Source organism: Arachis stenosperma, chromosome 9, assembly GCF_014773155.1.
Source record: "Arachis stenosperma cultivar V10309 chromosome 9, arast.V10309.gnm1.PFL2, whole genome shotgun sequence".
In the NCBI taxonomy this organism is placed as follows: Eukaryota; Viridiplantae; Streptophyta; class Magnoliopsida; order Fabales; family Fabaceae; genus Arachis; species Arachis stenosperma.
The window spans coordinates 74,918,723-74,946,464 of NC_080385.1; the positions used below are offsets into that span (position 1 = coordinate 74,918,723).

At 39.2% G+C, this 27,742-nt stretch overlaps 1 protein-coding gene and 1 non-coding gene across 2 annotated transcripts; both read left to right on the plus strand.

Annotated features, from left to right (window-relative positions):
- The first annotated feature begins 6,071 nt into the window (after positions 1-6,071).
- Positions 6,072-27,610, plus strand: LOC130949618 (uncharacterized). Its single transcript, XM_057878287.1, has 5 exons — positions 6,072-6,114; positions 6,194-6,381; positions 6,429-6,761; positions 6,858-7,036; positions 27,469-27,610. Exons 1-5 carry the CDS (start codon positions 6,072-6,074, stop codon positions 27,608-27,610), a joined length of 885 nt encoding a protein of 294 aa, XP_057734270.1.
- On the plus strand, positions 23,698-23,805 carry LOC130953520 (small nucleolar RNA R71). Its single transcript, XR_009075689.1, has one exon. It is a non-coding gene; the product is annotated as a small nucleolar RNA R71 (small nucleolar RNA).
- Positions 27,611-27,742: the final 132 nt, after the last annotated feature.

Genomic DNA, 27,742 nt, shown 5'->3' on the forward strand with positions numbered 1-27,742 from the left:
GTTCTTGATCATGCTGGAATAGGATCCATTGATCCTTTTGCGTCTGTCACTATGCCCAACACTCGCGAGTTTGAAGCTTGTCACAGCCATTCAATCCCTGAATCCAACTCGGAATACCATAGATAAGGTTTAGACTTTCCGGATTCTCAAGAATGGCCGCCAATGGATTCTAGCTTATACCACGAAGATTCTGATTAAGGAATCCAAGAGATACACACTCAATAGAAGGTAGAACGCAGGTGGTTGTCAGGCACACGTTCATAGGTGAGAATGGTGATGAGTGTCACGGATCATCACATTCATCAGGTTGAAGAACAAGTGGTATCTTAGAATAGAAGCAAGCGTGATTGAATGAAAAACAGTAGTAATTGCATTAATTCATCAAGACACAGCAGAGCTCCTCACCCCCAACCATGGGGTTTAGAGACTCATGCCGTAGAAGATACAGTATGAAACGTGTAAAGTGTTATGAGATGAAGATACAATAGCAAAAAGTCCTATTTATAGTGAACTAGTGACCTAGGGTTTACAAGAATGAGTAAATGACGTAAAAATCCACTTCCGGAGTCTACTTGGTGTGTGCTTGGGTTGAGCATTGAAGCTTTCATGTGTAGAGATTTTTTCTGGAGTTAAAACGTCAGCTTTTGTGCCAGTTTGGGCAATTAACTCCAACTTTTGTGCCAGTTCCGGTGTTAAACGCCGGGAATTCTGAAGCTGATTTGAAACGCCGGTTTGGGCCATCAATTCTTGGGCAAAGTATAGACTATTATATATTGTTGGAAAGCCCAAAATGTCTACTTTCCAACGCAATTGAGAGCGCACCAATTGGGCTTCTGTAGTTCCATAAAATATACTTCGAGTGCAGGAAGGTCAAAATACAACAGCATCTGCAGTCCTTTTTCAGCCTCTGAATCAGATTTTTCCTCAGGTTCCTCAATTTCAGCCAGAAAATACCTGAAATCACAGAAAAACACACAAACTCATAGTAAAGTCCAGAAATGTGATTTTTAATTAAAAACTAATAAAACCATAATAAAAACTAACTAAAACATACTAAAAATATACTAAAAACAATGCCAAAAAGCGTATAAATTATCCGCTCATTAAGACCCAAACATATTTATCTCAAATTTTTTTTAGATTTATGACACTGTAAAGACTAATAGAGTTTATTCTGATGTCTATAAGTTGCTTCTCTTCCCATTTGCTGTACGAAACAAAGCTAAGCAGTGGCTTGACACACAGCCCAAAGAGAGCTTGGATACTCAGGAAAAGATGGTCAATAGATTCATGACCAAGTTCTTTCCACCTCAAAAGCTGACTAAGCTGAGGATGGACGTTCAAACTTTTAGGCAGAGAGAGGATAAATCTCTCTATGAAGCTTGGGAGAGGTATACGTTGATGCTCAAGAAGTGTCCTCCTGATATATTTTCAGATTGGATTCAACTACAAATCTTCTATGATGGAGTCTCTGAGATCACCAAAATATCTATAGATAATTTTACAGGCGGATCCCTTCACATGAAGAAGACTCCAGAAGAGGCTAATAAGTTGATTGAGATGGTTGCAAACAACCAATATTTATATTCTTCTAAGAGGACCTATGTGAAGAAAGGAGTCATGGAATTGGATTCTTTGGACATAATTCTTGCTTAGAATAAGGCTATGTCTCAACAAGTAAGTGCCATTACACAAGATATGGGTGGACTACAAGTTTTAGCTATTAATACCCAAGATACTTCATATGACATGAGTGGTGGACTCCTTCAAGGTGAGCCTTATGATTATGGTCAATTCTCCTCTAAATAGGTTAATTATCTGAGTAACTCCTCGAGACCCACCCCCCCAGTAATGATCCTTTCTCCAAGACATACAATCTGAGGTGGAGGAATCACTTGAATTTCGGATGGAGAAATCAACCACAGAAGAACCAGAATTTCACTAACAATTAGGGCCATCTGAATAGTTTCAATCAGAGTGGTTCCAACAACAATAATCCACCATCTAATTCTCAGAAGTCCACTGACTTGGAATCTATAGTTGTAGAGCTCTCCAAGTGTACTCTTAGTTTAATCCAAGAAACCAGAGTTTTTCTTGGGAACTTGGAGGTTCAGATGGTCCAAATAGCCACAAAAGTTGCTAAAATTAATAAGAGGACTATCAATACCCTTCCTAGTAACACAATTCCAAATCCAAGTGAGAAATGCAAGGTTATCATATTGGTAAGTAGACTAGTGACACGTGAGAAGGCACAAGTTACTGAGGGACCGGTTGAAAAAGAAGCTCCAAAGAAGATTGAGGATGATGTAGCACACACCCTTCCAAGGAATCTAGATAATCCTTTTTCGGTTGATCTTGAGAAACCAGCGCTGCCTAAGGTGCTTAAGTACAAGCCAAAGATGCCATATCCTAAGAGACTTCAAAAGGAAACCCAGGACAAGCAATTTTCTTAAAGTTCTTGGAAGTCTTCAAAAAGTTGTAAATCAATATTCCTTTTGCTGAGGTTTTGGAGCAAATGCCTCTCTATGTCAAGTTCATGAATGATTTACTTTCCAGGAAGAAAACTTTAAAAGGAGATAAAATAGTGGTCCTGATCAAGTAATGTAGTGCCATAATTTAGAGCAATTTGCAAAGGAAGATTCCAGATCCAGGGAGCTTTCAGATTCCATGTACTATTGGGAGCACGACCTTTGACAAAGCCTTATGTGATCTAGGTGCAAGTATCAACTTAATACCCTTGTTTGTGATGAAAAAGCTGCAAATCAAAGAGGTACAACCAACAAGGATAGCATCTTTTCCCATATCAAGGATGACAAAATCAGTTGGGAGGAAGAACTTTTCTACTTTTACCAAGACATTCTCCACTACTCTTTGTGCATGCTTGATGGATTTATTAGCTAATTGTAGAACTATTTTCATGGCTCTCATCCCATGAATTTGTAGCTTGTTCATCACAGAGAGCGGCATTAGATTGATGCTTAACCCTAGATCACATAATTCTCTTTCAAAGGTTGTGTGTCCGATGGTGCAGGAAATTTGGAAGCTCCATGGGTCCTTCTTCTTTCTTGGCAAATCCCTTTGAATTATGGAACTACATTCTTTAGTCATGACCACAGTTTGACCTCCTTTCAAGGACCTTTTCTTGGACAATAATTCCTTCATAAACTTAGCATACATTATTTGTTCAAGTGCGTCTATGAATGGAATGTTGATGTGGAGTGTCTTAAATACTTCCGAGAATTGGAGTATTACTTCTCCTTAATCTCTCCCTTGAGTCTTTGAAGGTATGGGATTCTTGGTTTGTATGCCTTCACTGCTTCCTTCTTTATTGGAATTTCACTTGGTATAGAGGCCTTTTGTTCTTGCTCTTGTGTAACACCCTTACTACTAAAATGTCATGCTTTCGGCTGCGCCACTCTAATAGCTAGAATATTATGGCGATTTCTATACTTAATAATAAAATAAAAAGATACGAAGCTAGTTTTTTTATGTACTATAAATCATTGTGGTTTAAAAAGGATTCATAAGAGGAATGAAGATCTCTTTTTTCAAAATTCATTCTACTTTTTATACGCATGCTCTTATGACAATTATTAAAAACCTTCTATTGAGAATTAGTGAGGACAATGTTCTCAGCCCCTATAGATTTCCTTTTCCAGAACAAACGAAGAGTTTAAGGAGTTTTTGAGAATCTGATTGCATTCTAGATTATTGTATATACAGTTATAGTTTTCCCTCGCCTTTATTATTATATTTTTAAGAGGGATAGGAGTTGTATTGATATATATGTATGTATATTTATAAGTCATTTGTATAAGAATTTTTATATATATGTATATACATATTAGTTTTCAAGTAAAAAGAACTTTCGGGTTCTCAAAGAAATAGCAATCCGGTATTCGAGTTAAAGGCTCCTATTTTATTATTAAGTATAGAAGTAGTCGTAATATCCTAGCTATCAGAGTGGCGCAGCCGAAAGCGTGACATTCTGGTAGTAAGGGTATTACATTATGGTATCAGAGCACTATATCCCAAGAATGTGGTGGACACTATATCCCAAGAATATGACGGGCACTATATCCCAGGAGTGTGAATGCATGTCAGAGAGACGATATTCGAGTTAGCTACTAGGTGTATCGATTTCTGGCAAAGTAACTAACACGTGAGCTCATGGCCAGTAGGATAGACATGCATCATACTGCATTTGTTTTCTATTGTTTGGGTGTGCTTAAGTGTTTTGGCTTGCCTATTTGATGAACCTTGTTTAACTATTAATTGTGTTACTTGCTATAACTGTTCTGTGATTGTGTTTGCCTTGTATTGTTTGTTCCTGTGACTGATTCTGTTTTGAGACTAAATCGAGAATTGTTAATGTGATTGGGCTAGAGGCCGAGATATGTTTATGGTTGGACCGGAGACTGTCATTGGTGGAATCAGTGATAAGTTTTGGCTAAAATATTTTCTTAGTAAGCAGTGAAGTGTATGGAATATTATTTTGCGTGAAAGTTTTATAAGAAAAGATATGAAGTTAGTTTTTTTGTACTATTAATTGATGTGGTTTAAAAAGGATTCATAAGACGAACGAAGATCTTTCTGTTTTCAAAATCCATTCTTCTTTTTATATGTATCCTCTTATGATAATTCTTAAAAACCATCTACTGAGAACCAGCAAGGACAATGTTCTCACCCCCTACAGTTTTCCTTTTTCAGGACGGACGAAGAGTTTAAGGGTTTTTGAGCATCTGATTGCATTCTAGATTATTGTATATACAATTATAGTTTTTTCACGCCTTTATTATTATATTTGTGAGAGGGATTAGAATTGTAATGATATGTAATATGTATGTATATTTATAAGTTATTTGTAAAAGAATATATATATATATATATATATATATATATGTTTGTTTTCAAGTAAAAAGAACATTCGGTTTTTCAAAGATATAGTGATCCAGTATTCGAGTTAAAGACTCCTATTTTATTAAGTATAGAAGTCGTGGTAATATCTTAGTTATCAGAGTGGCACAGCCAAAAACGTGACATTCAGGTAATAAAGATGTTATACTTATCTTTTGGTTAAATAACTTTCATGACTGAATCACAAATGGTAAAAACTTTTCGTTTCACTCTTCGATTGTAAATACGAGCTATATCATCTTTTTTCACTGTTGTGATTTTTTTTTTAACGTTCTGTACATTATTTTTTTAAACCCTTTGAAATATTTTTTGTTTGGTTTCTTTGTTCTTATTTATTTTTTTTACTTTTGTAGTTTTGTTAGTTTCTTAATTAATCTTATAGTTGTTGAAATTTATTTATTTTCTTATGAATTGAAATTGTTTTTGTTTATTGTTTTCTCTCATTTATCTTAATTAAAAACTGTTGTACTAAATTCTATATTTTGTATCTTATAATTTATTTGTAAAATCATAAATATTTGCCAAATGCTTATTTACTAATATTTGGTCATTATGTGATTTTTTTTAATGCTTAATGATATCCATTTGTTTAGGGCTTGATGTATTATTTTTTAGCTAAATACTTTTGTTTTACGATTAACTTTTTATAATTTATTCACTTTTATGGTAGCCTGTTTTTTACAATGTTATACCAAACTTACGTATCTTTAATCTACAAATATATAATTAATATTAGATTTATTTTTTAGATGAAGTTATAATTAATAGCTTTTTAATTTTTTCTTTGTATTAATATTCGCTGTCAAAATTTTTAGGGCAATTTAGCATAAAAAATAAACAGGCATCCAAATTTACCAGAATACATATTTTGTAAAATGAATACTGAAATGCATTTTTTTCATAAACTATGTAAACTGCGACAAGAGTCCCACGGTTTACGAATGCACGTAATCCGCTACAGGGGTGTCGCAGTTTACGTTCAAAGCAAAGCATCACATAATCCGTGGTAGGAGTGTCGCGGTTTTGTGTGATTTGCAAACGTGCATAAACTGCTACAGGGGTCTAGCGGTTTATGCTTTGTCAAATTCGCCTATACATACCACTCAAGATAGAGAGTGGGGCATTTGAGGAGAGTCATTTTCACACTTTCACAAATGGATAGTGAGGAGAGCTTGTTAGTTCTAGTCTATTGCTCTGGTAAAATAAAAAAAAAGTAATAGGCATGGTGTTAAGTTCACTGATAAAGAACCGCTGAGCGTTTTTATCCATTCGATAGATACTTTGTCAGATCTAAAGAGGAACATATTGCAGAAGGCAGGGTTGTATGTGGTCGAGCTGATGAAGAAGGTGTTCTACAAGATTCTGATGGCAGCTGTGTCAAGTGATGTACAGTATGAAACATTTGTGATAGGGTCGGATGAAGACATGAAGATCTTGTTTCATTGTCGGCGGAGTTTTTCGGAGGTGAGAATACACGAGTTGTTTGCCAAGTTGGAAGACTGTTTCGATAGTTCTGGGGCTTCTGCGCTAAATACTCAGTCGACGACGGTGGGGGTGCTTCTACTTCAATGCCTGTCGTTGCATCAGGTTGTCTCTTAGCGGCACTTTCACTTGTTCTAGCATCGGCAGCTAGGTCACCTGGTTTGATTACTGGTTTTGTTAGTGGTGGTCATCCGGATCACGTTGAAGACGCGATGCGGGAAGATGATTCGGACGACGAGCTCGATCACATATCGGGGGATAGTGAGAAGGAGACGCCAGTGGCCCCACCAGCAGCTCAAGGGCCATCTAGTTCTGGGTCCTACCAACAACTGCCGCATTTCTTAACGCTGAACTTCGAAGCAGTGAGTCAACAACAAGATGAGGCACACACCTTCGGAGGCCAAGGATTACACGAGGGCAATACTTCTGGGAAATTTTAGATTGGCCAATCTTTCTAGACTAAGGAGAAAGCTATGATGAGTGTTAAGGATTATAGAATTCGTCGTGGAGTTCAGTATCGAGTTATGGAATCAGATCATCTGAAGTATGTTGGGAGATGCAAGGAGTTTGGAAACGGCTGCACGTGGAAGATTCGCGTGGCACTTCGGCAGTGTAAGGGTAACTGGGAGGTTAGAAGGTACAACGGAGCCCACACTTGCCTAGTGGTGCACGAAATTGTGATCACTATTTTCACAACTTAAATAATCCCTAGTAATGGCTCCAAAGACTTGGTGCTCAATACCATGGCATAAACACAACTTCGCACAACTAACCAGCAAGTGTACTGGGTCGTCCAAGTAATAAACCTTACGCGAGTAAGGGTCGATCCCACAGAGTTTGTTGGTATGAAGCAAGCTATGGTCACCTTGTAAATCTCAGTCAGGCAGACTCAAATGGGTATAGATGATGAATAAAACATAAAGATAAAGATAGAGATACTTATGCAATTCATTGGTGAGAACTTCAGATAAGCGAATGGAGATGCTTTGTCCCTTCCGTCTCTCTGCTTTCCTACTGTCTTCATCCAATCCTTCTTACTCCTTTCCATGGCAAGCTTATGCAAGGGTTTCACCGTTGTCAGTGGCTACCTCCCATCCTCTCAGTGGAAATGTTCAACGCACCCTGTCACGGCACGGCTATCCAGCTGTCGGTTCTCGATCATGTCGGAATAGAATTCAGTGATTCTTTTGCGTCTGTCACTAACGCCCCACAATCGCGAGTTTGAAGCACGTCACAGTCATTCAATCATTGAATCCTACTCAGAATACCACAGACAAGGTTAGACCTTCCGGATTCTCTTGAATGCCGCCATCATATCTGGCCTATACCACGAAGACTCTGATCTCACGGAATGGCTGGCTCGGTTGTCAGGCGAGCGCTCGGTTGTCAGGCGATCAACCATGCGTCGTGTATCAGGAATCCAAGAGATATTCACCCAATCTAAAGTAGAACGGAGGTGGTTGTCAGTCACATGTTCATAGGTGAGAATGATGATGAGTGTCACAGATCATCACATTCATCAAGTTGAAGAACGAGTGATATCTTGGAACAAGAACAAGCGGAATTGAATAGAAGAACAATAGTAATTGCATTAGTACTCGAGGTACAGCAGAGCTCCACACCTTAATCTATGGTGTGTAGAAACTCCACCGTTGAAAATACATAAGAACAAGGTCTAGGCATGGCCGTGAGGCCAGCCTCCCAATGATCTAAGAACTAGATGTCCAAAGATGATCTAGAGATCTAAGGTGATCAAAAGATGAAAAATACAATAGCAAAAGGTCCTATTTATAGGGAACTAGTAGCTTAAGAATTACAAAGGTGAGTAAATGACATAAAAATCCACTTCCGGGCCCACTTGGTGTGTGCTTGGGCTGAGCAATGAAGCATTTTTGTGTAGAGACTCTTCTTGGAGTTAAACGCCAGCTTTTGTGCCAGTTTGGGCGTTTAACTCCCACTTAGGTGCCAGTTCCGGCGTTTAACGCTGGGAATTCTGAAGGTGACTTTGAACGCCGGTTTGGGCCAACAAATCTTGGGCAAAGTATGGACTATCATATATTGCTGGAAAGCCCAGGATGTTTACTTTTCAACGCCGTTGAGAGCGTGCCAATTGGGCTTCTGTAGCTCCAGAAAATCCACTTTGAGTGAAGGGAGGTCAGAATCCAACAGCATCTGCAGTCCTTTTCAGTCTCTGAATCAGATTTTTGCTCAGGTCCCTCAATTTCAGCCAGAAAATACCTGAAATCATAGAAAAACACACAAACTCATAGTAAAGTCTAGAAAAGTGAATTTTAACTAAAAACTAATAAAAATATACTAAAAACTAACTAAATCATACTAAAAACATACTAAAAATAATGCCAAAAAGCGTACAAATTATCTGCTCATCACAACACCAAACTTAAATTGTTGCTTGTCCCCAAGCAACTGAAAATCAAATAAGATAAAAAGAAGAGAATATACTATAGACTCCAAATTATCAATGAAACTTAGCTCCAAATTAGATGAGCGGGACTAGTAGCTTTTTGCCTCCGAACAGTTTTGGCATCTCACTTTATCCTTTGAAATTCAGAATGATTGGCTTCTTTAGGAACTCAGAATCCAGATAGTGTTATTGATTCTCCTAGTTAAGTATGATGATTCTTGAACACAGCTACTTATTGAGTCTTGGCCGTGGCCCAAAGCACTCTATTTTCCAATATTACCACCGGATACATACATGCCACAGACACATAATTGGGTGAACCTTTTCAGATTGTGACTCAGCTTTGCTAGAGTCCCCAATTAGAGGTGTCCAGGGTTCTTAAGCACACTCTTTTTACCTTGGATCACGACTTTAACCACTCAGTCTCAAGATTTCACTTGACACCTTCACGCCACAAGCATATGGTTAGGGACAGCTTGGTTTAGCCGCTTAGGCCAGGATGTTATTCCTGTAGGCCCTCCTATCCACTGATGCTCAAAGCCTTGGATCCTTTTTATTACCCTTGCTTTTTGGTTTAAAGGGCTATTGGCTTCTTCTGCTTGCTCTTTCTTTTTTTTTCCGTTTTTCTCCCTTTTTTTTTGTATTCACTGCTTTTTCTTGCTTCAAGAATCATTTTTATGATTTTACAGATCCTCAGTAACATGTCTCCTTTTTCATCATTCTTTCAAGAGCCAACAATTTTAACATTCATGAATAACAAATTCAAAAGACATATGCACTGTTCAAGCATACATTCAAAAAACAAAAAGTATTGTCACCACATCAAACTAATTAAGCTAGTTTTAAAGATGAATTCGAAATCCTATACTTCTTGTTCTTTTGTAATAAAAACAGTTTTCATTTAAGAAAGGTGATGGATTCATTGGACATTCATAACTTTAAGGCATAGACACTAAGACACTAATGATCATAAGACACAAACATAGATAAACATAAGCTTAGAAATTCGAAAAACAGAAAAATAAAGAACAAGGAGATTAAAGAACGGGTCCACCTTAGTGATGGCGGCTTGTTCTTCCTCTTGAAGGTCTTATGGAGTGCTTGAGCTCCTCAATATCTCTTCCTTGCCTTTGTTGCTCCTCTCTCATGATTCTTTGATCTTCTCTAATTTCATGGAGGAGGATGGAATGTTCTTGGTGCTCCACCCTTAGTTGTCCCATATTGGAACTCAATTCTCCTAGGGAGGTGTTGATTTGCTCCCAATAGTTTTGTGAAGGAAAGTGCATCCCTTGAGGCATCTCAGGGATTTCATGATGAGTGGGGTCTCTTGTTTGCTCCATCCTTTTCTTAGTGATGGGCTTGTCCTCATCAATGAGGATGTCTCCTTCTATGTCCACTCCAACTGAATAACAGAGGTGACAAATGAGATGAGGAAAGGCTAACCTTGCCAAGGTAGAGGACTTGTCCGCCACCTTATAGAGTTCTTGGGCTATAACCTCATGAACTTCTACTTCTTCTCCAATCATGATGCTATGAATCATGATGGCCCGGTCTAGAGTAACTTCAGACCGGTTGCTAGTGGGAATGATTGAGCGTTGGATAAACTCCAACCATCCCCTAGCCACGGGCTTGAGGTCGTGCCTTCTTAATTGAACCGGCTTCCCTCTTGAATCTCTCTTCCATTGGGCGCCCTCTTCACAAATGTCAGTGAGGACTTGGTCTAACCTTTGATCAAAGTTGACCCTTCTTGTGTAGGGATGTTCATCTCCTTGCATCATGGGCAAGTTGAATGCCAACCTCACATTTTCCGGACTAAAATCTAAGTATTTCCCCCGAACGATTGTAAGCCAATTCTTGTCCGGGTTCACACTTTGATCATGGTTCTTGGTGATCCATGCATTGGCATAGAACTCTTGAACCATTAAGATTCTGACTTGTTGAATGGGGTTGGTGAGAACTTCCCAACCTCTTCTTCGAATCTCGTGTCAGATCTCCGGATATTCACTCTTTTTGAGTTTGAAAGGGACCTCGGGGATCACCTTCTTTAAGGCCACAACTTCATAGAAGTGGTCTTGATGCACCCTTGAGATGAATCTCTCCATCTCCCATGACTCGGAGGTGGAAGCTTTTGCCTTCCCTTTCCTCTTTCTAGAGGTTTCTCCGGCCTTGGATGCCATAAATGGTTATGGAAAAACAAAAAGTAATGCTTTTACCACACCAAACTTAAAAGGTTTGCTCGTCCTCGAGGAAAAGAAGAAAGAGTAGAAGAAGAAGAAAATGGAGGAGATGGAGGAGGCTATGTGGTTCGGCCAAAGGGGGAAGAAGTAGTGTTTAGGGTGTGTGAAAATGAAGGAGTGAAGATGGATTTATATAGGGGTGAGGGGAGGGGGTAGGGTTTGGCCATTATGGGTGGGTTTGGGGGGGAAAGTGGTTTGAATTTGAATGGTGAGGTAGGTGGGGTTTTATGAAGGATGGATGTGAGTGGTGAAGAGAAAGATGTGATTTGATAGGTGAAGGGTTTTTGGGAAAGAGGTATTGAGGTGATTGGTGAATGGGTGAAGAAGAATGAGGGTGGTGGGGTTGGTGGGGATCCTGTGGGGTCCATATATCCTGAGGTGTCAAGGAAAAGTCATCCCTGCACCAAATGGCATGCAAAAATGCGTTTTGAGCCAATTCTGGCGTTAAACGCCGGGATGGTGCCCATTTTTGGCGTTTAATGCCAAGTGCTTGCCCTTTTCTGGCATTTAACGCCAGTCTGGTGCCCCTTTCTGGCGTTAAACGCCCAGAATGGTGCCAGACTGGGCGTTAAATGCCCATCTGCTAGCCTTACTGGCGTTTAAACGCCAGTAGGTTCTTCCTCCAGGGTGTGCTGTTTTTCTTCCTATTTTTCATTTTGTTTTTGCTTTTTCAATTGATTTTTGTGACTGATGCATTCGCATATTTGCCATTTTAACTAGTTAGTTTAGTTAGTTTTAGCTTAGGTTCATTCACTTTCTTTGAAATAAATAGACAAATTTGTGAACTTTTCCTCCATGCATTCATGAACCAAGAATTTAGTGAAAATGGACATAATCCATGCAAATGATTCAAGAAGCTTACATGCAAATTAAGGTGAATGATTTCCTTGAAATTTAATGCATGAGATGGCAAAACTTTGAGAAAAGCTCTTTGGTTTATGATAGGTGATGAAGCAAGAAGACAATGATGCAAGGAAATCTTGGAGCAAGAAGGAGATATATGTTGCCAACTTGATCCTCAAGTTGGCAACGCCCAATTGATGCAACCAAGATGAGAGAGCACGTTGGCAACTTGGTTTCCAAGTTGCCAACGCCCAAAGTGGTGCTGCCAGGAGGTGTAGCACGTTGGCAACTTGGAAACCAAGTTGGCAACGTGCTAGTGCACAATCAGCGGAAATTGCAACCTGACCTTCCCTTCTTCAAGGATGAATATCTTGAACCACAAGGATCCAATTGGCATGATTCCAATTGCGTTGAGAAGCTGACATCAAGAGCTTTCCAACGATATACAATAGTCCATAATGTGGCAAGGAATGGAAGCTCAAATCAGAGGGAAACTTAAGCCCCAAGAGCAAGGAAATGAAGCATTGCAAGTTGCCAACTTGAGCAGCAAGTTGGCAACGCCAGGAGCCATCAGGGGAAGCCACCAGGGGAAGAGTAGCACGTTGCCAACGCCAACACCAAGTTGGCAACGCCCAAGCCAAGTTGAAGAAGAGCCTGGCGTTGTTGCTGGCGTGTTTGCCAACAACTTGGGCAACAACGCCCAGGCAGCTTGAGGATGCTCTCTTCAAGAACGTGTATCTTGAGCTAGAAAACTCCAATTGAGGTGAAATCAGTGGCATTGGAAAGTAGACATCAAGAGCTTTTCAACCATATATCACAATATGAAATTGGAGTTCATTTGAAGGTTCAAATGTTGGCTTCATTTAGAGCCTCAAACATGGAAAGTATTGTTTCTGGCTAGGCACCAAGTCTTGGTGCCAACCAAGTTGCCAACGCCCACAAGTGCACCAACCAACGTTGCCAACGCCCACAAGTGCACCAACCAGCGTTCCAAACGCCCAAATGCTGCACCACTCACGTTGCCAACGCTAGATGGGCGTTGCCAACGCCAACTTACCAAAACAAGGCAGCCTGAACATGTCCACTTCAATGGAAGATATCTTGAGCTACAGAGATCCAAATTGAGTGCTTCCAGTTGCGTTGGAAAGCTGACATTTAGAGCTTTCCAACCATATATAATAGTCCATGGTGGAGCACAAAATTGAAGTCAAACCAGAGTCATCTTTAGACCCTAAAAACAAGAACATGAAGTGAAATTCAAGGGAGCTAGAGATGAGCCTTGGATGTGGGATCGAGCACGTTGCCAACGTGCATTAAGGGGGCGTGTTTTGCAACAACGCCAGCCTCAAGCCCCTGCCTTGGGAGGCTAGGCACGAGCACGTTGCCAACTTGGGGTTGAGGGTGCGTTATTCACAACAACTTGGCAACAACTTGGCAGATTGACCTTACCTTCTTTGAGGAACCATAACTTGAGCTAGGAAAGTCCAATTGAGGTGATTCCAGTGGCATTAGAAAATAGACATCAAGAGCTTTCCAATGATGTATAATAGCTCATATTGAAGCTGAAGGTTGACACTCAAATTCTGGGCTACATTTAGCATGAAAGTAAGGCCAAGAAGAGAAGAGCAAGTTGTTTGCAACAACTTGGGCTAGCAACGCCCAAGTCTCAAACTCACTTCCAGGAAATTGGCATGCACGTTGCCAACGTGCACTAAGGCCTGAGTTATTGCCAACAACGCCCATCAATGGGCCAGAATTGGTGCCAACTTGCTCTACTTCCCCTATTCATCACAAAGGCCAAAACACCTCCAATGGAGCCAAGAATTCAACAAAGAGGAAGCCCATATTGCTAACCCAAGTGAAGATCTTTGGAAGAGCTTTAGGACTAGTATAAATAGAGATTGAGTTTGTACTTGTAGGGGACTTTTACACTTTTAGATACTTTTTGACACTTAGAACTTTTTCACACTTTTTAGCACTTGTATTAGAGACTCTTGTGGTACTTCCGAGAGAAGACCCAGAGAACCAATTTTGGTTCATCTTGGAACTTCTCTTCTTCATTTTCTTAATCTTCAAGCATTTCATTCTTCTTCTTCTTCTTCTTTTTCTTCTTCCTTTACATTTAGTTTAATTTTGATTTATGGCAATTGTTGTTGAATTTGGAGCAATGACTCACTAAACCCCACATTCATTAGGGGGAAGAGCTCTGCTAGTTACAATGGATTGATGAACTCCTCTTTCTCCTCAATTCATGAGGTTGATCCAAAGAGGAAACTCTTGTTCTTCAAAGATTCAACCACCATCGAGAGAGGGGTTAATCTATGAGAATTGTGTGGTGAATTTGAGAAATGAGCCACATAATTCAGTTTAGAGTTCATCCTTTCATGATTCTCTCAATCAATATACCTTGGTTAGTATGTGAGATGTAACTCTCCATGGTTGAGATTCTGGGAATTGTGTGGCTGGATTAGACTTAAGCTTCATCTCTTCTCATGAACAATTAGATCACGAGAGTGGCAATTGGCTATGTTGAGAGAGATTGAATCACCAAGAGATTGGGGTTCAATCAACCACTTGCCATGGATCTATACCCATGATTGAGGAAGATTTGACTAACATCAATTCATGAAAATTAGCATCTCTGATCCCTAATGATCTTCTCTGTCATTAATTCTCATTTCTCTTGCTCTAGTTATTTGATTACCCATTTCCCAATCCCCTTCTACACTCTTGCAATTTATTATTCTTGTCATTTACATTCTGTTTCTTTATTTCTTGCTATTTACTCTTATGCTCTTTAGAATTCAGCACTTTATTTTATTGCAATTTACTTTTGATGTCATTTAAGTTTCTTGCAATTTAAGTTTCCGTCATTTACCTTCATTATATTTCTATTGTCTTGTTCTTAAATTCCTTGCAATTTAAATTCCTGCACTTATGTTCAAAAGTTACATTAATCACAAAATCAAAATCTTATTCGCTTAACTAAATCTACCATTTAACTAAAGTTGCTTACTCTACCAATCTCCGTGGGATCGACCTCACTCTAAGTGAGTTTTACTACTTGATACGACCCGGTATACTTGCCGGTTGTACGTGAAATCTAATTTTTACGTATCAAGTTTTTGGCGCCGTTGCCGGGGATTGGAAAAGATTGACAATGATTAAGTGAATGGTAGTTTAGATTAAGCAATTTTTTTCTTTGTACAGTTCTTTTAATTTTTTGTTTTCTTTTTGACACTAAGGTGTTTGAGTTATTGCCTCACTAAGAAATTCTTCTCTCTGACATGAGTTTCAATTTTATTTGGTGTGGTGTGTTACAAAATTCAAATGGAGTTCAACTTATCTTGTGATCAAACAAATTTTCTGGGATATCACCCACCATCACCAATTGACTATTCTAATGGTGGTTGGGAATATCACCAAGAAAATACAAATTCTGAGCACTCCAATCCATGGAGATTTGCCTCAGAGACACAAGATGAGCAAGAGAATCATATGGGATACCAACCACCACCACAAAATGATTCATATCATTATCCTTATGGTGGATGGGAATATCAACAAGAAATGATGGATCATGAGCAATCAACCCAAATGGGATATGCCCCAAGGTCACATAATGATCAAGAAAGTTACATGGGGTATTTTCCACCACCACAAAATGATTCAAGTTACCATACTAATTGTGGTTGGGAAAATCAAGACCAAGGAATGATGGGGTTTGAGCAATCAAACCAAATGGGATGCTTCACAAGAACACAGAATGATTCATACTCCTATGAATGGGACAACTATCCAAATTGTGATTGGGAAGGACCAAACCAAGGAGAATTCAATGTTTCTTATCCCATTCATCATGAGCCAGCACCTCTTAATTATCCAACCTCACCTCCAAATTTTTCATATCAAAATTCTTCACCACTTGAGTATGCCTCAACACAAAGTTTCCTCCAAAATCCATACCATTCATCCCATCAATCACACAACTTATTCCACACCCCTCAACACAACTTCACCACAACACATTCACGTCACCAAAATTACTCTCAACCTTCATCTCTTGAATTAACAGATGAGGAATACCTTGAAGGCATTGAAATACAGAGAAAATTAGTGGAATTTTACACAAAATCCCCATCTTGGGAAGAAACCATCCTCGAGCAGATAAATGGGTCCTTAGAGCAAACAAAGAGGAACTTAGAACCATCAAACAGTACAGAGGAAGACAAATTTGTGGGTGAGGAAGTGGAAAAGCAAGATGAGGAAGCCTCTGTGACAAGAGAAATTTCAATGAAAATGAGGTAGAGGTGGTTGAACCTGAAATTGCACTTGAGATGACAAGAGAACATGAAGACTCACAACTCTCACAAACTTCCCTGGACCAAAACGCCTCAACACTTGAAACCATGATTGAAAGGTATGAAGAGGAGATGAAGAAATGTTGGGAAGATCAACAAACCTCCTCCATGATAGAGCTATTAAAGCAAATGTTGGGTGCAAAGAAAGGAGTGGAAGAGCATGAACGTGAGGAAGTCATTCCAGAGAATTCACACTCAAGTGAAGCAGAAAATCACATGAAGGAAGGGCTCATGGAACCACCAATACAAAAGGCTTTTGATGAAAAGAAGACTCCAACAATCACACAACCACCAAGACTTGGATTCAAGGAAGTGAAGGCAATTAACAAAAGCACCAAGAAGAGGATTGTGACCAAGCTACCAAGGACAACATTCATGAAGAAAAAAGGGTCAACCACAAGCAATCCTCCCCATGATCCAGCAAGCAAGCTCAATCAAGCCATTAACAAAAGAAAGTTTGCTGAGGAGAGGCCAAGACAGGGGACACTAGCTGAATCTTCTCCCCCCTTAAGGTCATTCCTATTAACAAACTGGAAGAAGAGGAAGAAAGTGAACAACATGTCAACCACAGGTATAATTTCTCTTCTCTGCTTTGTTTTCGTTCTTTGTTTTATTTAAATTCAATAAATTGGCATATGGTTACATTTTAAGTTTGGTGTTGCCTTGCAACAAATTGTTTTCAATCTTTTTGGATGATTGCATCAAATCAAAAATGAAAGTGACACACCAAGATTCTAAGTTTGGTGTGCCATTTATGTTCTATGCAATTTATTCAAGCAACACTACTTGTCTGCATAATCATGATGCCTCTGCAGTTTTAGTTTTCTCTTTTGATTTGACACTTTTGCATTCTACTTGCTTTAGTTATTTTTCTATCTTTAAATGCTTTCATTTAGTTTGCTTATTAACTGTTTTTGTTAATACATTACCAAGAGATCCTTATTCATGACAGATTCTTAGCTTGGTGATTGTATTTAACAATACAACAGTTTCATTTGCTTAGTTTTAATTCAAATAAATTGACATATGATTGCATTCTAAGTTTGGTGTTGCTATGCAACAAAATTTGTTTCCAATCTTTACTGGATACTTGCATTAATTCCAAGTGAAAGTGTCACACTAAGTTTGGTGTGCCACTTATCTTTTATGCAATGTATTGTGCTCACCTTCTTAAGTTTGCAATCAAAATGTCTCTGTCTCTTGTGCCTTAATTGTTATCTTTAATTTTGTTTGCTTGAAACACATGTGCTACTAATGTTTCATTGTGTAAGACATTCATGATCTATCTTAGCCCCATAGCCACGGTTCTAATTGTTGCTTGAGGACAAGCAATCATTCTAAGTTTGGTGTGGGAAGGGAAAGAAAAGGAGGAAAAGGACAACAATAGAGAAGATAAATTACAAGGTTGTAAAGTTCTTTTTTTTCTCTCATTTGTTTCCAGCACTTTAAATTGCATGATTGTCTTATTACCTTCTCTGTATACATGTGAGATATGAATGGGCATAGTTTGATTTCTAAATTGCAATATGCTGCTGTGGCATTATGACTACCAACTTGAGTTTTGTGAATTCAAAAGTAATAAAGCATCATGATCATAAACAAACAAGGAATTAAAGAAGAACTAAGCATGTGCATACAAGTATTGGAAGGCTAGTATGTTTGATTATTGCTCAAGTACATTAGATTTTATTTAATTGAAGTTTTCATCTAGGACATTTTGTGAAATCTTTTGAAATCATGAAAACCTTGAAAAAAAAGAAGAGGCAAAGAAAAGAAAAAGGGAAAGAATGAGAAAGTTGAAGGCTCTGAGTACCAATGACAATTTCATTGTTATGTACTTGTGGTGTTTATGTATCAAGTAAAATGCTTGAAAACAAAACACTTAGAAGTCAAGGCTAGGCTCAAGTGCAAAAGCACTCCCTCAAAGCTCAAGGTTCTGAGCATCAATGATTAGAGAGTCAAGAAAAGAAAAGAAAAAATGAGCCTAATGAAGTCCTCTAATTAAATGCTTGTGGTGCTTATGTATCAAGTGGTAATACTTGAAAACAAAGCATTTAGAATCGTAGCTTTGTTATTAACTCATGGGGCAAAGCACCCAAAAGGAGAAGCTAATAAGAAAAATCAAAAGCTTATTTCAAGGAAGAATTATAAGAAAAAGATTTCATAAAGTGAGCTAGATAGAAGCATCAATCATTTACATTTCTTTTGTGATTGTAGCATGCATAGAAAACTAGCTTGCCATGAACATTAACTTGCTGTTCTTCTAACCTTGGATTGTCAATCTCTATTGCATGATTCTTTTCTTGCTTGAGGACAAGCAAGGTTTAAGTTTGGTGTTGTGATGCATTCGCATATTTGCCATTTTAACTAGTTAGTTTAGTTAGTTTTAGCTTAGGTTCATTCACTTTCTTTGAAATAAATAGACAAATTTGTGAACTTTTCCTCCATGCATTCATGAACCAAGAATTTAGTGAAAATGGACATAATCCATGCAAATGATTCAAGAAGCTTACATGCAAATTAAGGTGAATGATTTCCTTGAAATTTAATGCATGAGATGGCAAAACTTTGAGAAAAGCTCTTTGGTTTATGATAGGTGATGAAGCAAGAAGACAATGATGCAAGGAAATCTTGGAGCAAGAAGGAGATATATGTTGCCAACTTGATCCTCAAGTTGGCAACGCCCAATTGATGCAACCAAGATGAGAGAGCACGTTGGCAACTTGGTTTCCAAGTTGCCAACGCCCAAAGTGGTGCTGCCAGGAGGTGTAGCACGTTGGCAACTTGGAAACCAAGTTGGCAACGTGCTAGTGCACAATCAGCGGAAATTGCAACCTGACCTTCCCTTCTTCAAGGATGAATATCTTGAACCACAAGGATCCAATTGGCATGATTCCAATTGCGTTGAGAAGCTGACATCAAGAGCTTTCCAACGATATACAATAGTCCATAATGTGGCAAGGAATGGAAGCTCAAATCAGAGGGAAACTTAAGCCCCAAGAGCAAGGAAATGAAGCATTGCAAGTTGCCAACTTGAGCAGCAAGTTGGCAACGCCAGGAGCCATCAGGGGAAGCCACCAGGGGAAGAGTAGCACGTTGCCAACGCCAACACCAAGTTGGCAACGCCCAAGCCAAGTTGAAGAAGAGCCTGGCGTTGTTGCTGGCGTGTTTGCCAACAACTTGGGCAACAACGCCCAGGCAGCTTGAGGATGCTCTCTTCAAGAACGTGTATCTTGAGCTAGAAAACTCCAATTGAGGTGAAATCAGTGGCATTGGAAAGTAGACATCAAGAGCTTTTCAACCATATATCACAATATGAAATTGGAGTTCATTTGAAGGTTCAAATGTTGGCTTCATTTAGAGCCTCAAACATGGAAAGTATTGTTTCTGGCTAGGCACCAAGTCTTGGTGCCAACCAAGTTGCCAACGCCCACAAGTGCACCAACCAACGTTGCCAACGCCCACAAGTGCACCAACCAGCGTTCCAAACGCCCAAATGCTGCACCACTCACGTTGCCAACGCTAGATGGGCGTTGCCAACGCCAACTTACCAAAACAAGGCAGCCTGAACATGTCCACTTCAATGGAAGATATCTTGAGCTACAGAGATCCAAATTGAGTGCTTCCAGTTGCGTTGGAAAGCTGACATTTAGAGCTTTCCAACCATATATAATAGTCCATGGTGGAGCACAAAATTGAAGCCAAACCAGAGTCATCTTTAGACCCTAAAAACAAGAACATGAAGTGAAATTCAAGGGAGCTAGAGATGAGCCTTGGATGTGGGATCGAGCACGTTGCCAACGTGCATTAAGGGGCGTGTTTTGCAACAACGCCAGCCTCAAGCCCCTGCCTTGGGAGGCTAGGCACGAGCACGTTGCCAACTTGGGGTTGAGGGTGCGTTATTCACAACAACTTGGCAACAACTTGGCAGATTGACCTTACCTTCTTTGAGGAACCATAACTTGAGCTAGGAAAGTCCAATTGAGGTGATTCCAGTGGCATTAGAAAATAGACATCAAGAGCTTTCCAATGATGTATAATAGTCCATATTGAAGCTGAAGGTTGACACTCAAATTCTGGGCTACATTTAGCATGAAAGTAAGGCCAAGAAGAGAAGAGCAAGTTGTTTGCAACAACTTGGGCTAGCAACGCCCAAGTCTCAAACTCACTTCCAGGAAATTGGCATGCACGTTGCCAACGTGCACTAAGGCCTGAGTTATTGCCAACAACGCCCTCAATGGGCCAGAATTGGTGCCAACTTGCTCTACTTCCCCTATTCATCACAAAGGCCAAAACACCTCCAATGGAGCCAAGAATTCAACAAAGAGGAAGCCCATATTGCTAACCCAAGTGAAGATCTTTGGAAGAGCTTTAGGACTAGTATAAATAGAGATTGAGTTTGTACTTGTAGGGGACTTTTACACTTTTAGATACTTTTTGACACTTAGAACTTTTTCACACTTTTTAGCACTTGTATTAGAGACTCTTGTGGTACTTCCGAGAGAAGACCCAGAGAACCAATTTTGGTTCATCTTGGAACTTCTCTTCTTCATTTTCTTAATCTTCAAGCATTTCATTCTTCTTCTTCTTCTTCTTTTTCTTCTTCCTTTACATTTAGTTTAATTTTGATTTATGGCAATTGTTGTTGAATTTGGAGCAATGACTCACTAAACCCCACATTCATTAGGGGGAAGAGCTCTGCTAGTTACAATGGATTGATGAACTCCTCTTTTCTCCTCAATTCATGAGGTTGATCCAAAGAGGAAACTCTTGTTCTTCAAAGATTCAACCACCATCGAGAGAGGGGTTAATCTATGAGAATTGTGTGGTGAATTTGAGAAATGAGCCACATAATTCAGTTTAGAGTTCATCCTTTCATGATTCTCTCAATCAATATACCTTGGTTAGTATGTGAGATGTAACTCTCCATGGTTGAGATTCTGGGAATTGTGTGGCTGGATTAGACTTAAGCTTCATCTCTTCTCATGAACAATTAGATCACGAGAGTGGCAATTGGCTATGTTGAGAGAGATTGAATCACCAAGAGATTGGGGTTCAATCAACCACTTGCCATGGATCTATACCCATGATTGAGGAAGATTTGACTAACATCAATTCATGAAAATTAGCATCTCTGATCCCTAATGATCTTCTCTGTCATTAATTCTCATTTCTCTTGCTCTAGTTATTTGATTACCCATTCCCAATCCCCTTCTACACTCTTGCAATTTATTATTCTTGTCATTTACATTCTGTTTCTTTATTTCTTGCTATTTACTCTTATGCTCTTTAGAATTCAGCACTTTATTTTATTGCAATTTACTTTTGATGTCATTTAAGTTTCTTGCAATTTAAGTTTTCGTCATTTACCTTCATTATATTTCTATTGTCTTGTTCTTAAATTCCTTGCAATTTAAATTCCTGCACTTATGTTCAAAAGTTACATTAATCACAAAATCAAAATCTTATTCGCTTAACTAAATCTACCATTTAACTAAAGTTGCTTACTCTACCAATCTCCGTGGGATCGACCTCACTCTAAGTGAGTTTTACTACTTGATACGACCCGGTATACTTGCCAGTTGTACGTGAAATCTAATTTTTACGTATCAGTGACTTCTCATGATCATCAACCTACAGAAAACATAAAATAACAAAGGAAAATAGATAAAATATAACATTGGGTTGCCTCCCAACAAGCGCTTCTTTAATGTCAGTAGCTTGACAGAGGGCTCTCATGGAGCCTCACAGATACCCAGAGCAATGTTGGAACCTTCCAACACCAAACTTAGAGTTTGAATGTGGGGGTTCAACACCAAACTTAGAGTTTGGTTGTGGCCTCCCAACACCAAACTTAGAGTTTGACTGTGGGGGCTCTGTTTGACTCTGCTTTGAGAGAAGCTCTTCATGCTTCCTCTCTATGGTGACAGATGGATATCCTTGAGCCTTAAACACAAAGGGTTCTTCATTCACTTGAATGATCAATTCACCTCTATCAACATCAATCACAGCCTTAGCTGTGGCTAGGAAGGGTCTGCCAAGGATGATGGATTCATCCATGCACTTCCCAGTCTCTAGGACTATGAAATCAGCAGGGATGTAATGGTCTTCAACCTTTACCAGAACATCCTCTACAAGTCCATAAGCTTGTTTCTTTGAATTGTCTGCCATCTCTAGTGAGATTCTTGCAGCTTGTACCTCAAAGATCCCTAGCTTCTCCATTACAGAGAGAGGCATGAGGTTTACACTTGACCCTAAGTCACACAGAGCCTTCTTGAAGGTCATGGTGCCTATGGTACAAGGTATTGAAAACTTCCCAGGATCTTGTCTCTTTTGAGGTAATCTCTGCCTGGACAAGTCTTCCAGTTCTTTGGTGAGCAAAGGAGGTTTGTTCTCCCAAGTCTCATTTCCAAATAACTTGTCATTTAGCTTCATGATTGCTCCAAGGTATTTAGCAACTTGCTCTTCAGTGACATACTCATCCTCTTCAGAGGAAAAATACTCATCAGAGCTCATGAATGGCAGAAATAAATCCAATGGAATCTCTATGGTCTCATTTTGAGCCTCAGATTCCCATGGTTCCTCATTGAGCAACTCATTGGGGGCCAGTGGACGTCCACTGAGGTCTTCCTCAGTGGCGTTCACTTCCTCTTCCTCCTCTCCAAATTCGGCCATATTGATGGCCTTGCACTCTCCTTTTGGATTTTCTTTTGTATTGCTTGGGAGAGTACTAGGAGGGAGTTCAGTAATTTTCTTGCTCAGCTGTCCCACTTGTGCCTCCAAATTCCTGATGGAGGACCTTGTTTCAGTCATGAAACTTTGAGTGGTTTTGATTAGATCAGAGACCATAGTTGCTAAGTCAGAGGGGTTCTGCTTAGACTTCTCTGTCTGTTGCTGAGAAGATGATGGAAAAGGCTTGCCATTGCTAAACCTGTTTCTTCCACCATTATTATTGTTGAAACCTTGTTGAGGTCTCTGTTGATCCTTCCATGAGAGATTTGGATGATTTCTCCATGAAGAATTATAGGTGTTTCCATAGGGTTCTCCCATGTAATTCACCTCTTCCATTGAAGGGTTCTCAGGATCATAAGCTTCTTCTTCAGATGAAGCATCCTTAGTACTGCCAGGTGCATTTTGCATTCCAGACAGACTTTGAGAAATCAAATTGACTTGCTGAGTCAATATTTTGTTCTGAGCCAATATGGCATTCAGAGTATCAATCTCAAGAACTCCTTTCTTCTGACTTGTCCCATTGTTCACAAGATTCCTTTCAGAAGTGTACATGAATTGGTTATTTGCAACCATTTCAATTAGCTCTTGAGCTTCTGCAGGCGTCTTCTTCAAATGAAGAGATCCTCCAGCAGAGCTATCCAATGACATCTTGATAGTTCAGAGAGACCATCATAGAAATACCTATGATGCTCCATTCAGAAAGCATGTCAGAGGGACACTTTCTGATTAATTGTTTGTATCTTTCCCAAGCTTCATAGAGGGATTCACCTTCCTTCTGTCTGAAGGTTTGGACTTCCACTCTAAGCTTACTCAATTTTTGAGGTGGAAAGAACTTTGCCAAGAAGGCATTGACTAGCTTTTCCCAAGAGTTCAGGCTTTCTTTAGGTTGTGAGTCCAACCATGTCCTAGCTCTGTCTCTTACAGCAAAAGGGAATAGCATAAGTCTGTAGACCTCAGGGTCAACCCCATTAGTCTTGACAGTGTCACAGATTTGCAAGAATTCAGCTAAGAACTAATGAGGATCTTCCAATGGAAGTCCATGGAAATTACAATTCTGTTGCATTAGAGAAACTAATTGAGGCTTAAGCTCAAAGTTGTTTGCTCCAATGGCAGGGATAGAGATGCTTCTCCCATAGAAGTCGGGAGTAGGTGCAGTAAAGTCACCCAGCACCTTCCTTGCATTGTTGGCATTGTTGTTGTTTTCGGCTGCCATGGGTTCTTCTTCTTTGAAGATTTCTGTTAGGTCGTCTACAGAGAGTTGTGCCTTAGCTTCTCTTAGCTTTCGCTTCAAGGTCCTTTCAGGTTCAGGGTCAGCCTCAACAAGAATGCTTTTGTCTTTGCTCCTGCTCATATGAAAGAGAAGAGAACAAGAAACTATGGAATCCTCTATGTCACAGTATAGAGATTCCTTGAGGTGTCAGAGAAAAAGAAAATTAGAAGAAAGAGGTAGAAGAATTCGAACTTAGTCAGATAGAGTTCGAATTGTGCATTGAGGAGGAGTGGTACTCCATAAATAGAAAGATGCGAGAAGAGGGGAAGAAATTTCGAAAATTAAATAAAAAAGATTTTAAAAACATTTTGAAAAACTTTAATTGATTTTTGAAAACCAAGAGTGGGAAAGAAATCAAGTAATTTTTGAAAAAGATTTTGAAATTAGAATTTAAAAAGATATGATTGAAAACTTCTTTGAAAAAGATGTGATTAAAAAGATATGATTGAAAAGTTATGGTTTTAAAAAGATATGATTGAAATGATATGATTTGAAAACAATTTTAAAAAGATTTAATTTTAAAAATTAATGACTTGCCTAACAAGAAAAGATATGATTCAAACATTAAACCTTCCTCAACAGAAAAGGTAACATACTTGAAATGTTGAATCAAATCATTAATTGTTAGCAAGTATCTTTGAAAAAGGAAAGAAATTGATTTTGAAAAAGATTTTATTGAAAAGATATGATTTGAAAAAGATTTGATTTTGAAAAACTTTGAAAACTTGAAAAAAATTTGAATTAAAAACAGAATCTTCCCTCTTGTGCCATCCTGGCGTTAAACGCCCAGAATGGTGCACATTATGGCGTTTAACGCCCAATGCGCTACCTTTTTGGGCGTTAAACGCCCAACCAGGTACCCTGGCTGGCGTTTAAACGCCAGTCTGCCTTCTTCACTGGGCGTTTTGAACGCCCAGCTTTTTCTGTATAATTCCTCTGCTGCATGTACTGAATCTTCAGTTCTCTGTATTATTGACTTGAAAATAGAACCAAGATCAAATAAACAATGCATGCAAGACACCAAACTTAAAATAAGACACTAGACTCAAACAAGAAACATAAAATATTTTTGGTTTTTATTGATTTTGTAATTTTTTTTGGATTTTTTTTTCGAAAATTAAGTGGAAAAAGAAAATAAAGGTATCAAAATTCTTAATGAGAATTCCAGGAATCATGCAATGTTAGTCTAAAGCTTTAGTCTAAAGGAATTAGACATGGATAGCCAAGCTTCAGCATGACATTGCATTCAAGAGCTAAATTGATGAGAATCAATCAGCTTTGGTGATGATAAGATCATCACTTTGAAACACTAGAATTCATTCTTAAGAACTCTGAAAAATACCTAATCTAAGCAACAAGATGAACCGTCAGTTGTCCATACTCGAAACAATCCCCGGTAACGGTGCCAAAAACTTGGTGCACGAAATTGTGATCACTACTTTTCACAACTCAAATAATCCCTAGTAATGGCTCCAAAGACTTGGTGCTCAATACCATGGCATAAACACAACTTCGCACAACTAACCAACAAGTGTACTGGGTCGTCCAAGTAATAAACCTTACGCGAGTAAGGGTCGATCCCACAGAGATTGTTGGTATGAAGCAAGCTATGGTCACCTTGTAAATCTCAGTCAGGCAGACTCAAATGGGTATAGATGATGAATAAAACATAAAGATAAAGATAGAGATACTTATGCAATTCATTGGTGAGAACTTCAGATAAGCGAATGGAGATGCTTTGTCACTTCCGTCTCTCTGCTTTCCTACTGTCTTCATCCAATCCTTCTTACTCCTTTCCATGGCAAGCTTATGCAAGGGTTTCACCGTTGTCAGTGGCTACCTCCCATCCTCTCAGTGGAAATGTTCAACGCACCCTGTCACAGCACGGCTATCCAGCTGTCGGTTCTCGATCATGTCAGAATAGAATCCAGTGATTCTTTTGCGTCTGTCACTAACGCCCCACAATCACGAGTTTGAAGCACGTCACAGTCATTCAATCATTGAATCCTACTCAGAATACCACAGACAAGGTTAGACCTTCCGGATTCTCTTGAATGCCACCATCAGTTCTGGCCTATACCACGAAGACTCTGATCCCACGGAATGGCTGGCTCGGTTGTCAGGCGATCAACCATGCGTCGTGTATCAGGAATCCAAGAGATATTCACCCAATCTAAAGTAGAACGGAGGTGGTTGTCAGTCACACGTTCATAGGTGAGAATGATGATGAGTGTCACGGATTATCACATTCATCAAGTTGAAGAACAAGTGATATCTTGGAATAAGAACAAGCGGAATTGAATAGAAGAACAATAGTAATTGCATTAGTACTCGAGGTACAGCAGAGCTCCACACCTTAATCTATGGTGTGTAGAAACTCCACCGTTGAAAATACATAAGAACAAGGTCTAGGCATGGCCGTGAGGCCAGCCTCCCAATGATCTAAGAACTAGATGTCCAAAGATGATCTAGAGATCTAAAGTGATCAAAAGATGAAAAATACAATAGCAAAAGGTCCTATTTATAGGGAACTAGTAGCTTAAGAATTACAAAGGTGAGTAAATGACATAAAAATCCACTTCCGGGCCCACTTGGTGTGTGCTTAGACTGAGCAATGAAGCATTTTCGTGTAGAGACTCTTCTTGGAGTTAAACGCCAGCTTTTGTGCCAGTTTGGGCGTTTAACTCCCACTTAGGTGCCAGTTCCAGCGTTTAACGCTGGGAATTCTCAAGGTGACTTTGAACGCCGGTTTGGGCCATCAAATCTTAGGCAAAGTATGAACTATCATATATTGATGGAAATCTCAGGATGTCTACTTTCCAACGCCGTTGAGAGCGCACCAATTGGGCTTCTGTAGCTCCAGAAAATCCACTTTGAGTGCAAGGAGGTCAGAATCCAACAGCATCTGCAGTCCTTTTCAGTCTCTGAATCAGATTTTTGCTCAGGTCCCTCAATTTCAGCCAGAAAATACCTGAAATCACAGAAAAACACACAAACTCATAGTAAAGTCCAGAAAAGTGAATTTTAACTAAAAACTAATAAAAATATACTAAAAACTAACTAAATCATACTAAAAACATACTAAAAACAATGCCAAAAAGCGTACAAATTATCCGCTCATCACCTAGCCACTTCGATTTTAAGCGACCATCAATAGCTCGATTAGCACATAATTAGTGCAAGGATCTATCTGTTGGTTAGGGCCGATGCAGTGGTTATGATAAAGGTGTTGCAAGAAGCTACTGAGTCATCCTACGGTAACCTTTCGAGGTGCTTCATAGTTACTTTGTTTGACAAACATCAGTCTGAGTATACCGTGGCTGAGACGACTCCTACGAGTTAAGTCTCAAAGCGGTCCCTGAACTTGCACTCGAGCCTCAAAGTGATCCCTGATGTTAATAATTACTCAAATTCATCCCTAAAATTATTCTCCGGGACTCATAGTAGTCCTTAAAATAATTTTTTCGTCCCCAAA

Coding starts and splice junctions, on each gene's coding strand:
- LOC130949618 (XM_057878287.1), top strand. CDS start 6,072: ATGGATAGTGAGGAGAGCTTGTTAGTTCTAGTCTATTGCTCTG. Junction 6,382..6,428: donor GTCGGCGGAGTTTTTCGGAG/GTGAGAATACAC, acceptor CTGTTTCGATAG/TTCTGGGGCTTCTGCGCTAA. Junction 6,762..6,857: donor TAACGCTGAACTTCGAAGCA/GTGAGTCAACAA, acceptor CAATCTTTCTAG/ACTAAGGAGAAAGCTATGAT.